The 17,135-nt window shown below is 39.4% G+C and overlaps 1 protein-coding gene across 1 annotated transcript in view; it reads right to left on the bottom strand.

Moving 5' to 3' along the window:
- Positions 1-3,670: 3,670 nt before the first annotated feature.
- The window catches only part of LOC117992688 (C-Maf-inducing protein-like), a 43,789-nt gene continuing 30,324 nt past the window's right edge, over positions 3,671-17,135 (bottom strand). Inside the window, exons 7-14 of the mRNA XM_034980401.2 lie at positions 15,967-16,205; positions 13,206-13,424; positions 12,478-12,748; positions 11,642-11,740; positions 10,966-11,121; positions 10,624-10,779; positions 9,614-9,758; positions 3,671-8,343 (exon numbers count right to left, since the gene is read on the bottom strand). Of these exons, the coding sequence (XP_034836292.1) occupies positions 8,219-8,343; positions 9,614-9,758; positions 10,624-10,779; positions 10,966-11,121; positions 11,642-11,740; positions 12,478-12,748; positions 13,206-13,424; positions 15,967-16,205 (1,410 nt within the window). The 3' untranslated portion in view covers positions 3,671-8,218. The remainder of the gene's footprint in view (positions 8,344-9,613; positions 9,759-10,623; positions 10,780-10,965; positions 11,122-11,641; positions 11,741-12,477; positions 12,749-13,205; positions 13,425-15,966; positions 16,206-17,135) is intronic.

Genomic DNA, 17,135 nt, shown 5'->3' with positions numbered 1-17,135 from the left:
GAACTTTTGATTTTTCAGGACAAAAAGTAGCCTGTCCGTAGAAGCCCGTCCCCGAGATGCAAGGTATCTCTGTACCAAATTTTAAACCGCAAAAACATTTAAACGCCTGATTCTTTAAAAATCCCGTGGCATCACCACGACTCAAGAATGTAATTCATTACAGCATCAGGGCCGAGGAGTTAGAATCCAAATTTTTTTATGGGACAATGTCGCAAAGTTTCTCTATCGACTAAAAAAAATTACTTAAATCGGTTCAGAAATTTCGGAGATTTCGGTGCATATTATAGGTATGTAGAAAAACAACTCCTTTTTTGAAAGTCGCTTAATAAGTAGCCTGTAATACTCCTTGGTTAATCTTCTACTTGTCTGTGAAAGTACCGTCAAAATAGGTTCAGCCGTTCCGAAGATTAGCCCGTTCAAACAGACAGAAAGACACAATTTTTTTAAAACGTGTGATTCAGTTATGGTTCCTCAAATAACCATCTAATTTGTGGTAGTCATTTCGAAACTACAGACTGACACTTCAATTTTATTTATTAGTACAGATAAAAATAAAGTATAGATAAGTCAATTAACTCGTTCGTCTTCCATTCGGTGACTTAAAAACGTACCCTCGTATCTAGCACGAGATAAGTAGTCGACACGGACAGACACCTTTGCGACTAAAGCAGAAGTAAAATGAAATTAAAAATATTTTGGATACGAATTTGTACGTATTTCTAGGTGCAACGTCGGACACGTTGCCGGTACGCCAACCTTCCAAGCATTGGAACCACTATTTTGTTCCCGGCTTAGTTTGGTATCTAATACTATAAGTTAGATAATACGTTTTGCGTACGAATGTGCGTTTTACGTACTAATTGCGTTAAAATATATTTTAAATAAGAGTTATAATTTTTATAAAATTAAAATGCTAGAAAATCCGTTTCGCCTTGCCAGGATAGCACTTACCTGCCTAATGTGCCTATTTAAATCCATACTTTAGGATTATACCTAAATACGAGAGTAACAGTATCACTTTTTCACGCTTAAACAGCTGAACCAATTTCGACATTTGAAAAGGCGATAGCTTGTATCCTGGGGACGGTCATCTCTATTCTCTATATAAACAGTATGTATGGCTAAATTGAAGAAGTTTATATTTTAGGTATAATTTTATGGCCCATAGTTATAAATGCATCAGGTACAAAATTAGATTAGAATATAGTATTTTATGTCTTGCCCTTTTCCCAACTTATCAAACTACAATATTTCATTGTCATACACGGATCGCTCGGTGTTGATCGTATGTTCTTGAAAATAATATAAATCATGTTGATTTGATGATTTTATTTGACTGAACACTTGTCGCTGTGTGATTCTAACATGAAGATCCACCAGAGATTTGCGTGAAAGACGTGGTTGAGCAATGATGGAGTCGGCCAGTAAGATGAGTTAAGTTTCCTATCTTTTAGCACTGCTCTCATGGAGCGATTTTATTGGTTGAATTTTTTCCAGCTTACCATAGGTGGTAGATTGCTACTATTAAGTTTGCATTTTGTAAAGTAAACCTCGCAGCGTGTATATTAAAATTTGCACAGTTTGTACAGCAAACACTCGGTTTTACATGCACAGTTTCTGTACACGAGTATTGTGTATAGCAACCTCGTCTAAGTCTAGCTAAAAGGCACACAATATATTATTGTTTATGTAGAATTATGAAGTAAGAGAATACCAACCTCGACACATTAATGTATCAAGTGCATCAAATTGTATATTTAAAATGAAATCAATTCTTCAAAAATCTTTGAAATAATAAATACTAAGTATAGTATAAAATATAACATAGTATAAATATTGTTAGTTTTAAATTAAATATAGTTTTATGTAAAGTATACTAAAGAGCCAATAAGAGACCTTTTTATTGACACTAAAATAATACTTATATATTTTCGAACGATTTAACATTATAGCGATGTATATGAATGATTTTGTTACTATAACTATCTATTTTTCGGGTACAATCTCATCGATATCGAGTCGCTATACTAGTGTCAAAAAACTGATCTCATACGAGTACTGTCCCAAACCCATCTAGCACCAAACTTGTGATTGCGACGATTGCCACTGCTGTTATTGGCTGAATTGACAATTCTGCTGAAAAACCCTGTATTTAACAGTGAAAGAGTGTGTATCAGCTAATTAAGGAAATGCATCATAGTTTGCTGCTAGAGATTTGATATTGAAACCAACTCATTGGACTAATTACATTCGGTTTTTTATATTTATGCCAGTGGCAACTTTATTGAAGAAAAAGTCATACACGTAGCTCTGCTATGATTGGGTCACTATAGTTAATTTTAATATTAATTAATATTAATTTTAAAATTCGATAGTAATGCTGTAAATGTATAAAGTTAATATTAAGATAATTATGTATCATACACTATTGAAAATTATTCAAATATAATTATTCCTTAGAATTATTGCTTTCATTTATTAAATTACTAGCTGTACCCGGCATGCGTTGCAATGCCACGTAAAGTAAAAACGTGTTTGGTTGTATATGCTGTTTATTCAAGTGCTTTATATTTTTGGTTTCTCCGTCTGGTGCGTACATGAGTAAGTGAGACGTTGTCACGCCGCGTGAGCCACATACAGTATATACCAAGTGAGAAGCAATGATTTTTCAAACTCTAGAGTTCAGTACCTTGCAGGATCAGGGTTGATGTTCAATGGGTCTTGGAGTTCAATTATATCTATGCTCCATATTTAAATATTATTTCACCAGGAACAGTTACTGAACGGTTTAGGAGTGCTGTACCCTGCATCATCAGGGTTGAAGAGTTGGGACTTACGAGTTTAAATTATTATGTCGTTGCTTGGTATCTTTAGTATCAATTTACCACCACAAATTCCCGAATCCTTACGGATTTGGAGCTCAGTACCTTGCAGCATTAGGATTGGTTGGGACCTGAAGTTCAATAGTATCGTATAATAATATGCTCGGTACCTAAAGTTAAGTTTCACCTACATCAGTTCCTCCCTATACTTTAGGAGTGCTAATTAACCTGCATTATCAGGTAAGAAGAGTTGGGCCTTGGAGTCTAATGACTTGATGCCTACAATATTAATTCACTATGAATAGTTCCAAAATTTGCTTATCTTAATATAACCCTACAAGGGCAATAACCATACAGCATCAGGATTAAGGAGTTGTATCCAAAAAAATACGGGCCCCATAGAGAATCACCTCACCATCCTCTTTGGTAAGTAGGTTAAAAATGTAACTAAAACATTTTTTTTATTACAAAATAAAAACAAAATTTTTGAAAAACAGGCAGAGTGGACTATGATATACCTACTTAGGTAGAGGTACAAACTTTTTTTTTTCATTTAGATATAGATTTTTTGTGCCAGAAACCCTCTCGGGCGTCCTCAGAACGCCCTTCCAAAAGTTTCATCACAATCACCAATGGTTTAGCAACGCATAAAACACAAACATACAAACGTTGTTTTTTTTTATTAGCATAGATGATACCCGATTGCAATTTGCCATATGACAGCGAAAAAGTGTTGAAATCAGAGCCTTGATTTTTAGTTTAGAGATTAATTTACACCCAAACTTTTGTTAGGTACTTAAATTTTTTTTGTAGGTAGGTAGGTACATAAAAGAATAAAACAACGAATATATTTTATTTCAATTATTTTTTATTAAAAATTCATAAGTCTTAATCCTCTTTATCAAATGACAGAAATTCTTAAATTACATTTTGCTATTTATTTAACGTTCCATACACGCCATATGCAATTTTAATCATTAGGTACAATGTTTATTCTATAGTAATTTAAGGCCCGCGCTCAACTTAGGTACATTCATCTAAGACGATAAATTATGTTGGGCCACAGGTCGCACTTGTTACAGGGTAGGTATAGATAGTTCAATCCACGATGACGCGCCCCACCCTTTGTCCCAATCGGTTACAATGCAAAATAGGCTATGTCACAGCCTTGGCTATGTGTTGAGACTGTAAGCTCTATCGTAAGTCGTAACGCATCGATCAGCGATGTGGGCACACGCTCAAGAAGATAAATTAGGTAGAGATCACTCCCCACACCCGTAGTTTACCCGCACGAAAAATAGTGGGGCGCGTCTTCATGGATTGAACTTTATATATTTCTCACATATTTTTCTCCAACGCTCTTGAAATTTACATTACATTAAGTATAACATCAGATTTTAAAAAATTTAACAGTATAATGGGGCTGATTCTCTTGTACACAATCTCTAAACTAAACTAAATTAACAGGTCTAAATCTAGTGCTATCCTTTTCCGCAAGCAACAATATGAAAGGGATAGCAATAGATTTAGATGTCTCATTTTAGATTAGTTTAGAAATTGTGTACTACGCAATTAGCCACAATAATTATTATGATGTAGGTATAAGTAAAGGTAAGTATATTAGTGAGATCAAATTATTATACAGTGGGTTAGTACTAGTTTGCACATCTCGACACCGTTGATAGGTACCTAGTTTTGACTAATTGGTGTCTTCTCAACAAATTGAAGTATGCCACCTTGTCCTCACAGACGTCTTGAGCTACTGAGTCCTAACTACTGACTGACAGACTGACCAATGTTTCCGCTTGGAGCACTGGGCTGAAGATGTATGAACGAACTTAAGCTTTAAAACAGTGCAACTTTGCTCCATTATAAGTACTCTCTCCTCAACTACTCAAAGAGATGTGCGAACTCGTACCAACTCTTCAGATTTAAGAATCGAAATGAAAGTGTGTAGGTATAAAGTTCGAACGTATTAGTTTTTAATGTGAAAAGTTTTATGACAAGATTAATAACTTGCTAAAATTATTACCATGTATTAATAATCTACTTAAAACTACATGCACACTGAACACACGATCGGCAGTCACTCAAACCAAATGCAACACAAGTCGCGACATTTTTTAGTTCTCACAGCCCCATAAACCTTTAATAGTAAGTTATTCATGTTGCAAGTGCAATATGCTGAAAATTACAGTCGAGGTGCAAATTTAACACCCGAGCCGAAGGCGAGGGTTTCAAATAGCACCGAAAGTTTAATTTCGAAGACGCACGTGCATCATACAAAATTTTTCAATACATTTGTGATTAAAACAATAAGGAAATAACTGCATAATTGTATAATTTACTATACTTAAAAAGAACATTAATTGAAATATTGTTGGGATAGAAACACCACAGTAAAAGAAAGCTTATCTATACGTTTTGGACATTTCAATAAAATATGCCAAAAAAGTACCTACATACTCGAAGAATTAATTGTGCATTTTTTCCATCGAATAAACTTCGTGCGTTTTAATAAATTTTCCTCGATTTTCACTTTAATATCTACATCAGATGGTGGTTTTGTTAATCATCCATCAGATAACGTAGGGTTTTTCTGCAATTATTAAATTAAATACATAAATATAAATGTTTGTGCTACTTTAACAACCGATACTGTATACTGTAAAACAATATGATTAAAAATGAAGGCTTCAAAACAGCTATTCTGTTGACCGGACGTTTTAAATATTACCGCACTAGTGCGATAATGAAAATTACCACACAGCTTTTAGACAATAACTGCGACAATATTTTCTCGCCCATGTTCGGTTAAAGTCTTATTTATTATGTAGTTTTAGTGGTAAAGTAACTTTACGAGCAAATGTATTGAAAAAAACCTTTAGATACCTAACAATATATTACAATTATTGAATACGAACAAATCAAGCGTATTAATACTATTAAGACCTTAATAAATAAAGTTTGGTGTCACTCTTTAAAATTACCTACCATTATTTACAAGTCAATTGGAAATAAATTAACATAAATCCACAATATATGTACTTACATACCTACCTAATAATAACTAATTACTTCATTTAATAAAGGTGAGGGGAGTGCACGACAAATATGATTTTATGTAAAAACTAGCTTATGCTCGCGACTTTGTCCGCGTGGACTACACAAATTTCAAACGACTATCTTTCAAATCCTTTCTTAGCGGATGCCTATGTAATAATAGCTATCAGCATGCCAAATTTCAGCCCGATCCGTCCAGTAGTTTGAGCTGTGTGTTGATAGATCAGTCAGTCAGTCAGTCACCTTTTCCTTTTATATATTTAGATAATGTACCTACCTAAATAATGTGCATTATTTATACACAAGTTTGACGGTATTAACCAACGTTGTATCTAAGGGAGATTGCACACTATAGCAAAGTTTAGCCGTACCTACCTACGCATCGAATATTTCGTACATTACTGAATTTGAAAATTCGGTCGATGTCATCAGATGTTTCCAGTGCTAATAAATGTACGTTGTTTGTAGCCGTGTTAATTAAATAGTTGTAAAGATTATAATATTATTGTATTTTAGACTGATTAGATAAGGCGCCCGGTGTACACTTGTAGGAAATTGATAGCTTTGATAGTCTAGTAGTAATGTTAAACTAAAAATTGGAAATGAGTATTGATTGCTAACCTACCTGTACTTGAAAATTTGTTAGCATTATTAGATACATTGATATACTTAATATCTGAAAGTTTTTTTTACTAATAAAAACACATTGAATGTGCTAAGACGAATTGAAAAATTCTTTAAATAGCTATCACAATTCACAGTAGAGTAAATAAATTCGACGAATCCGTGTACCTATACTATGCGTGTACACGATAAGTTAAAATTAGTTTTTTTCTCTTACGCTTTAGTTTAGTAAACGTAATAATGCAGGTTTATGTGCGTACATTGCTCCAATAGTGAATTTCTATTTTTTATTTTAATGTAGGTAATCCCCTAGTCATTCGCAATTTTATATGATTAGTATTACCTTTAAAAAATTATTGAGACTTTATTCAGACAGAGATTTTTAGTAAGCAACTTTTGAAAAATCGCGTGCGTGTTACGGCTTCCCTCTAGTATACGATCAGCTTTAGGGGCTAGACTAGACCTGTCCATTTCATTTCATCCGCATTTGGCAAAAAATACAGTTTTTTTCAAACCCCATTTTTGATTAAAAACGTTAAAATTACTTTTTTACTTTTTTACGTACCGCAAAAGGAAAAAGTAACCCTTGTAGGATCACTTTGTTGTCTGTCTGTCAAGAAACCTAGATTGTACTTCCCGTTGACTCATGAAAATTGGCAGGTAGGTAGGTCATAAGGGGGAAAACCGTAAATGGTTCCATCACAAATTAAAATGTGTTCATGAGCAAGTAATTGGTATTTTCAACTTTTAAAGTAAGATTACTATACCAAGTGGGATATCATATGAAAGGGCTTAACTTGTACATTTTAAAACAGATTTTTATTTATTTTTATGCATAACAGTTTTTGATTTATCGTGCAAAATGTCGATTAAATTACAACTGTAGTACGGAACTCTCGGTGCGCGAGTCTTGTATAGATTTACAAAGCAGCGCGGCGGCAGCGCTGCAGCCGCACTGCCTCCGCGCGGCACTTTGCGGCAAATTTGATAGCATCGAAACATCTATTGAAACAAGATGGTGTGGTCTCTCCTCCTACACCCTATCCGCAGAAAAAAGTTAGTATGTCGCTCTCTGTTACGTAATCAATCATAAACGCCCACTGAGATTTTTGCCTCTATCATCTGTATGGACAGATGATAGAGGCAAAAATCTCAGTGGGCGTTAACCATTTTGAGGCACCAATCAATCACAAACATTTTGACTCACTTAACACCACTTTTACTCAAACCTTGACTGAATAATTTCAGAATATAATTTTTTGCGAATGTAAGTAATTTTATGAGAATAAAGGAAAAATCTCAGTAGGCGGTAACCATTTTGAGCCGCGAGCCAATCACAAACGAAACTATGTTTTCTAATTAAATTTCGAATGTTTTTGAAAACATGCTTGGGAGTGGTTTGTGACTCAAAATGGGTAACGCCCACTGAGATTTATGTCTCTGTCACGTAAGGGATTACGTAACAAAGAGAGCGCTGTGCGATTCTTTCCGCGGATAGGATGGATGCATTTTTGATATCGTAACGTCAGTGTCGAAAGCGCTTTAAATGTTGAGACGCTGCCTTTCTCTTATTATAGCGGGCGGCTCTGACAGCATCGCTATCAGAACATTAGGCCTGATCCAGCGCTTAAAAAACATGAGATCCTTATAAAGTTAGATTAAAAAGTGGTATTAGAATAGGAAGAAGGACGCCGCGCCGTCGCCCGCTGTCACCAAGCCTCTGTGTACCGGATGTCGTACTCCTGAAGCTGCGGCAATCTCTTCCGCAATATCTCGAAAGCCTCTGCTGATAGCTTTGTACTGTTCAGGTTTAATCGCCGAAGACTTGACAGACCTGAAATTGATTTATTATAATTTGCAATACAAGAATAAGGGAAAGTCCTAATTATTATATTCTGTGCAGTGTAGAAAATATCTTAGAGCGTAGATCATCATCACCATGAGTGTGCCCAGGATCGAACCCCGGACCTTGGAGGACCCTGGAGCAGGCCGACGCGACGTCATAACCGCTATATTATCACGTGGATCAGAGCGTAGGTAAGTATCGAATGAATCAACGGTGATCCAGTCCTGTCATATTATAAGGCCTAAGTCCGAACTTTATTGGCAACTCATACTCTACATCGAGCCCATTTCGTCTATGCTGGTAGACTCGACCGTGGTAGGTTAGACCGTGCTAGAATTTCCGGTCTAGCATGAATTCCTAATTAGTTAATCTAAACCTATAATCAATATATATTATAAAAGAAAGTGTACAATGTGCGTGCCGCTAAAACTCAGAAATGAGTCCCGGTACGATCTAAGGTAGTTATATGGTGTGATAGCTCTCTATCTCCCGTCCATGAAGAAGGTTCCCGTTTTTACCTGAAGGGTGTGCTTTTGAAGATATAAGGGTTGGAAGTTTCGCGCTATAGAATTTGCTAGAATAGTCGAGAACATTCGAAAGTTTTCAAGAGAATTCCACAGAATATCTCAGATCATTGTAGAAAATTCCGGAACATTCTCGAATGTGTGTCGAATATTCTGGAATCTGGAACATTGTGGACAATTCGAAGACTTTTCTCTATGGGTTAAGCTACCTGCTGATAGGGGTACATATAAAGCAAGATCTGTCGTGAGTTCGAACGTTCTAGAACATTCTGGAATGTTGTGAAATGTTCGGGAATAGTTTGTAATGTTCAGGAACACATTTACTATGCGGGCGAAGCCGCGGGGCAAAAGCTAGTATTATATAAGTACTAATAGATATACCTAACAGCAGTTGCGTTCAGGTCATAGAGGCATGAAAGCATTGCTTACCCCAGTTGTAATAGCTCAATGCATATTTATCATTATAACTTGCCAGTAAACAGGTTCTACCACATTGATGCCAAACATCACAATATGAGTACATACGTACGAGCTTGGTCCGTGTACGGTCAACCTTGTATATTACATTTTATTGGTCATAAAATAGGTAATTCTAGTTTAGGTACACGAGAAGTCGAGATGGCAATAGGGGTGGGAACGCCCCGCAGTAACCGGGCGCGGGCGCTGTGCGGGTCGTTTCCCGCCTCATACCCAGATTGCCATCTCAACCTGTCGCGTACTTTAGGTATAGCTACCTGATAATGCTTCAATCCCCTTGTCAGACACTGGCGTTTCGCAAAGGTTAAGCACCTGCAAGCGAGGGAGATGTTCTGCAATCAACTGCACGCCGCTGTCGCCGAACTTCGTGGCCCACAGATTTAGATAGCGCAATGAGGGTAGCTGAAAAACAATCAATGTCAGAGAATTCAGAATGGGTATAGAAATCATAATAGTTGGACGATATGAACAAGTCGCAGGGGGTTGCCGAATTCAGGCCGTCCCGTTTTATTGTTTACGCACGCGTGCGGGCACCGACTTTTTATAACTAACTAGGCTTGCACTAGACTGCAATCACTCCTGACACCAAGCAGGAGAGGATGCAGCCTAAGGTGGAGCATGCATGCCCAAAAGTTGCCTATTCAGTCTTCTTTTGAAGGTAGGTAGGTACCAATATTAAAGCTAACGGGAAAAACGGAAGCCGGAAGGGCATTCCATATTCTAGCAGTGCGTATTTGAGAAACTAAATGGCTTCGTACGAGCCATAGAGCGCGCTAACGAGAACACTCGCATCGTTAAGTTTCAGAAAGGGAAAAATATTTAGTTCAATTAATGTAGGTAACTCGTTTGTTACGTTACACGTAGATAAAGCAACTAGTCTGCGAAATATCAGCGATATCTTGATCATAATTCCTAAGCAAACTATTGGACCTAAGTGCGAAAATTGAAAAATCACTGTGAAGAAAAACAACAATTTTATCAAATGAAAATGAGGTATAAATTAGCAATCGTGCCCATTCGCTAGACGCAACCCTACTAAACGCAACTTTAGGTATAGTAGGTAAGTTACTAGGTACACTAGCTGGTAGGAAAGAGATTTCGGCTTTGTAGAGCCTTGTCTCTGTCACTCATACCTATGTGACGTTTTGTCGGTCCCAACGACAAAGACAACGTTCTACGAAACCGTTATCTCTTTCTAAAGGTACAATATTTCCTGCCGGGCACTGTGGACATAGGTACTTAGATAAAAGTCATAATATTTGTATACCTTGATGAGATGGTGAGCGCAGGCGCTAGTGACGCTGGTGAAGGCGAGGCTGAGGCACTCGAGGTTCCCGAGCGCGCCCGCTTCCAAAAGCGCGGCTACGTCTGCGTCGGTCGCACGCACCGGCAGCGCCAGTCGCCGAGGGCCCCCTTGAGATTGCTGAAAAAATCAGAAAGGTACCTACATCATAATGACGTACTTTTTTAGTTTAATCGATTATTTAAACTGGTTATTACACTTTAAACTAACAAAGGACGTGGATTTTACATATTTTGGAAGACACTTTATTTAATAATCACAGAAATAGTTTATTTTTGATAGTCAAATACCCAGTTTAGTACTCACCAGTCTTTGTAATGTTTGTTGCCGCTCACACAAATCTTTATAATACTGTCGTCCTACTTCAGTGCCTTGCATTGCTGCTATTATTTCTAGTTGCGTTTGCTCTCCACTAGCTACTTCCCATTCTAGCATGAGACATAAGGCCTCCAGTGCTGCGGGCTGAAAATGAAAAATTCACAAAAAAATTACTCTAACAGAAAAGACCATTTTTTTAATAATTGTGTCCATATATCCATGTACCTACCTACACACGAAACTTCTTTAGTTTATATTTATAGTAAGTACCTAGTAACTAAATGCCTTTGGTTCCCACCAATGGGATGAGATATTGTGCCAAGCAGCAAGCTTGAGCTGCGCATAATATTTTGGTATCACGTGATTTCCATGACCTTAACTTTCTTTTCATTAGACGGTTCCGAAAAAAGTTTCACTTCATAAATCTTTGAAGATTAGACAGAGTGCCATTAGAGTATTATGATACATAATCTCTTTAGAAACTTATCTTGTGTCTGTTCATTGAAATTCGTCCAGTTATTTTACTTTTAGATCGTGTAGGTTTAGGTTCACAAAAATAGTTCTACATAGGTAGTTGGATCCCAATCATGCTGGGCGTACATTATTTTGCTGTGCGAATTATACCTATGATATTATTGAGTAATATGTCGTATGGATATCTTACATGTTCTGCGAGTCCAACTATTAGAAAATCTGGAAGATGTTTGCTCATACTTTGAAGAAAACTTTTTCTTTTACAGCAACAGCTTAGCAGAGTCTTCAGCTGAAAAATAAAACAAATCATATTATTAATTATATGGTAAGTACCTACTCTACTTTAAATTTAGGTACTGTATATACAATACCTATTTCTTCAAAGTTTTAAAGTAAAGTACCTACTTACAAATCAGTTGAGTCCGAACCAGTGCAGATGCATTTGACGAATCAAAAGTATTGCAAAAGATTATTTGAAAAAAAAAACTATTCTATTAGATTCCATACACGAGAGTTTTAAATATAGGTACCTACCTAGATAAGACTTGCTCAAAAAAGACTTGTGTAAAAATAAAAATACACTATGGACGTACCTACCTTGAGTGCGGGCGTAGGGGCATACAGTGATAATAAAATAATTATTATGACGTAAATGCCTAGGTGATTTATCGAGGTTTATTTTTCAACCGATAACATTTATTACGTCCATGACGATAAAATATAACAGAAGGTGCAGAGAAATATTTTTGTACTCATTTGAATGCAGGGGATATTTTAAGTTGGCCAAAACAGATTAAGTATATAAAATATAAAAAAACACTAGGTCCTCATAATTTTACAAACGCGGCAGTGTTTTTTTGTTGGTTTATATATCCTTGTTCTTCAATCACGCCGCAACGGAGCAACAGATTGTCGTGTTATTTGCATGGATATATTTAAAGAACTGGAAAGTGTCATAAGCTACTCCGGAAAATCAAATAGCCACGGGATTCTAAAAACCTAAATTCACGAGGACGAAGAACTTACCATATCTCCCCAAAGTTGGCATAGCTGATCGTGTGGCAGTGCCAGCGCAGGGTCGGAGGGGGCAGTGGCTCGCAGCCAGGAAGGGGGGGATGGTCGTGCGGCTCGAGAGTGCGCCACGCAGGTGTGCGCAGCGCAGCGCGGGTCCCACGCCAGCCGGTTGAGCACGCTGCCCAGGCGCGACGCGACCCGCGGGCAGCGCAGCGCGGACGCTGACAGAGGCACTGGCTGGAGCACTCCGCCTACCACCACTAGCCAATCATCATATTCACACCTGAAAAGACACATCATCATCAACCCGTCGCCGGCCCACTACAGGGTACGGATCGCTTCTCAGTATGAGAATTCTAACTCTGTTTTAGACCCATTACGCACGGTCGAGTGAGTTTCTGGGCGTTTAGTCGACCGCGCGTAATGGGTCTTAGGCCATAGCCCGGCCAAGTGCGGATTTGCAGACTCCACACACCGTGCACCGCCGAAAACATTATAGATAACTCTCAGGCATCATCACAGATGTGTGGTGAGGCCGATCACGATAATGCGTAGGTACCTATAGTACGCGATAGGTCGAGATGGCAATCGGGGAATGAAGCGGGGGTCGCCCCACACACCCGCGCTGTCCCGCACCGGGTTTGCGCGGGGGCTGGGCGGGTGTGCGAGGCGTCCCCACCTCGCCATGCAAATTGTATCTACCTACGCGTCAAGAGCTAATATAAATATCGGTAACTTACATGTGTTCAAGGATGTCAGCGAAGCAAAGCACCTCGTATTCAGTATCGTCGCAGATGTGCGGCGAGGGCCGGTCGCGGTAGTGGTCGTCTATGGCCGCCAGCGCCACGGACGCCAGGTTGGGCGCCGCGCGCGGGTGGGGGCAGGCCGCGCCGCTGCCGTGCGTCACCTCCACGAACCGACGCACCAGGCTGTGCCCCGAGTTGTGAGCACTTAGAGCACTGTAAAAAGGCACAGCTACTAAGAACACTCCGGTCAAGTGCGAGTCGGACTCGCACACAAAGGGTTCCGGACCATCGTACAAGATTATGTGCTTTTTAATTTTTTTAACTTTCGTGGCAGCCAGTTTGAAATTGTTATTATTTGTTGTTTTAACGGCAATAGAAATACACTGTGACAACTCTCTACCAATTACGGTTCATGAGATACAATTCGCTGACCGACAGACAGACGAACGGACAGCGGAGGCTTTAGTAATAGGGTCCCGTTGGCACCCTGCAGCTACGGAACCCTAAAGTTATAGTTCTCCTGGTCGAATTTCTCTCTCGGCCTTTAAATATATAGATCCAGGCAGTTGAACCGGTTTTTAATTATTTTCAAGAATCACGTTTTATAATGAACCTTTGACCGATACTGTACCTACTGTCAACTGGTGGAAATCAGACACTTACCTATACTAGCTGTGCTATTTAGTACATAAGTATTACTTGTCCTAATTTAATAAACACATCACGCCCGCATCGTATGACAGTCTACCAATAATATTATTTTTACCAGAAATAAATACCTACTAACTACACCTTTTACGGCGATCTATGGCTCAACGTTCTCCGAGGTACGAAGGCCGAACTCAGAATACCTATTAAGTATTGGTCACCCATCTAATTACCGATTTGGCTCAAAGTTGCTTAACCAACATCTGGTCCGGATAACATTAGAAATAACATCATCGCCATCGTCAGGGTTAAGACAGACGGATTGCATTTGAACTGCAAGCGGATTGCAAAATTCCAGCTTGTAGTTTCAAGACTGCCGACTACGTACAAACACAACTGCCTACAAAGTTGTAAGTTATACAACGTATGCAGTTGTCATCATCATCATTAACCGATAGACGTCCACGCCTGGACATAGGTCTCTTGTAGGGACTTCCACACGCCACGGCCTTGCGCCGCCTGAATCCAGCGGCTCCCTGCGACTCGTCAGATGTCGTCCGTCCACCTAGTGGGGGGTCTTCCAACGCTGCACCTTCAGGTGCGAGGTCGGTATTCCAGCACCTTGAGACCCTAACTTCTATCGGTTTTCTGAACTATGTGCCCTGTCCATTGCCGCTTTAGCTTCGCAACCCGTTGAGCTATGTCGGTTACTCTTGTTCTCCTACGGATCTCCTCATTCCTGATTTGATCACGCAGAGAAACTTCGAGCACAGCTCCCTTCATTGCCCGCTGAGTGACTCTGAGTTTTCTTGTGAGGCCCATAGTTAGCGACCATATCACACACACGTACTGTTCGAAGACTTTGGTCTTCAAGCACTGAAGAATTTTGGCAAAGAAGACATCTCGGAGCTTCTTGAACGCTGACCAACCGAGTTAGATTCGGATGGCTGACCTCTTTTTCGAAATTGGACCTACCTAACTGGATTGTGTGTCTAGGGTATACATTTTCGTCTACAATTTCGAGTGCAGAGCTCTCAACGACTACTGGGTGGGGCTTGCAAGCATTAGCAGTTGTATAAACAGCAATTTTGCAGTCGTCTTACAGTCTAAATGTAGTCCGTCTGCCTAGACCCTTAATGTTGAAGATCATAGTAATTAGGACTTAATTAGCGACCCTGACATCGACCTAGATTTTCTGATAAACATTCCGTTAAAATTGTAGTCACATTAAAGTTAAATTAGCTGTATTAATGTCAACGAGATTTTTACCTAAAATTAAGGTTATTAAGTAGTTATAGATACGGTCTTAAGGTTATAAAGTACCTACTTAAGTACGGTCCATATAAAATGTCAGTAAAAGATACCTAGATAACATTCAGAAATCAGTTCTCTCATAGCTAGGTGGGTATAATCATATACTTAGCCAGGAATATTAAGGTACCTATGTATTAAAAACTGCATAGGTAACTAACTACTAGGTCGATTACACATTAGATTCTGCATTAATTTATTATGTTAACCGTCATTCATGAGTGATTAGCTGGCAATAAAACCGGTACAGTACGCAGCAGAAAATAATGATCGACCTTTAAAAAGAGACAGCTGTTTTGTAGCGCTTTGTCTCTGTCGCTGAGACCGACAAAACGTCACATAGGTATGGGTGAGCGGGCGATGGAGAGAGTTATGCTTGGAGTTTCTCTACGTGATCAAATCAGAAATGATCAGATCCGTAGGAGAATTAGAGTAACCGGCAGAGCTCAACGGGTGGCAATGGGCAGGGTACATAATACGGACACCCGATAGACGTTGGGGTCCCAAGGTGCTGGAATGTCGACCGCGCACCGGAAGACGCAGCGTTAGCAGACCCCCTACTACGGACGGACGACATCAGACGAGTCGCAGGGAGCTGCTGGATTCAGGCGGCGCTTGACCGTGGCGTGTGGAAGTCCCTACAAGAGACCCTTGTCAACACTTGGCCAGCGTGGTAGACTATGGCCAAAACCCTTCTCACTCTGAGAAGACATCCGTGCTCTGTAGTGAGCCGGCGTGGCGATGGGTTCATCATGATGATGATGAATAAAACATGTAAGCCATGTGTATTGCTAACCTAATGTAATCCCTCACAAATTGTCGGGCATCAGGTGCTTTGCCGAAGTCAACGTTGCGAGTGAGGACGCGTCGCACGGGCGGGGCGAGCGCTGGGAGCGGAGCGGAGCGCGGCCGGCGCCGGCACAGACGCGCGAGCAACGCACACAGTTCGCCGTTGACGCAACGCTCCGCGAGCAGCGGCGCCGCGATACTTGATATGTTTTCCGCCCATTCTTCCCAGTCTGGACTATCCTTGTTCTGGCAATAAAGGAAGTCGGTTAAAGAAGAGGTACTTAGATTTTATTGTTGAAAGGAACACGTCTCAGTTTTAATCAGTACCCATATTATAAATGCAAAAGTGTGTTTGTTTGTTGGTTTATTGGTTTGTTGGTTTGTCCCTCAATCACGTCGCAACGAAGCAACGGATGGACGTGACTTTTTGCATGGGTATAGTTAAAGACCTGGAGAGTGACATAGGCTACTTTTTATCCTGAAAAATCAATGAGATCCCACGGGATTTTTGAATTACCTAAATCCACGCGAACGAAGTCGCGGGCGTCAGCTAGTTCGTATATACTTACTTACTATGCAATATTAAAGCGGTGATAGCCTAGTGGTTAAGACGTCGACCTTCTATTATGGGGGTCGGTCAACTTTTCGGAATTATGTGTTACGTATAGGCAATTAATATTTGTTTTAACAGTGAAGAAAAACATCGTGAGGAAATCTGCATGTCTGAGTTCTCCGTAAGCAGTGTGAAGTCCGCCAATCCGCACTAGGCCAGAGTGGTGGACTAATCGCTTAAACCCTTCTCATTCTGAGAGGAGACCCGTGCCAGTACTGGGTCGTTGACTTGATGATGATGCACTATTATATTAGACATTAGGTACAATACACAACTTTTTTAAGATCTCTTAGATTAGGTACAGTACGCAGAAGAAAATATTGTACATCGACATTTAGAAAGAGATAGTCTCTGTCGTTGAGACCGACAAAATGTCACATAGATATGAGGGATAGAGACAACGCCCTACGAAGCTGAAATCTCATTCTAAAGGTCGATGCACAATATTTCTTGCCTTCTACTGTATACGTTTACTTTTGTTAATAGCACTCAAACTGTGTGCCAAAATTGTAATGCTATCATATTTTTATAACAAGTTAATAATTATATTATTATAACTATTA

The sequence above is a fragment of the Maniola hyperantus genome, chromosome 2 (genome assembly GCF_902806685.2).
Source record: "Maniola hyperantus chromosome 2, iAphHyp1.2, whole genome shotgun sequence".
In the NCBI taxonomy this organism is placed as follows: Eukaryota; Metazoa; Arthropoda; class Insecta; order Lepidoptera; family Nymphalidae; genus Maniola; species Maniola hyperantus.
Note: the sequence above shows the minus strand (reverse complement) of the source record. Positions and strands in the feature narration are given on the sequence as shown.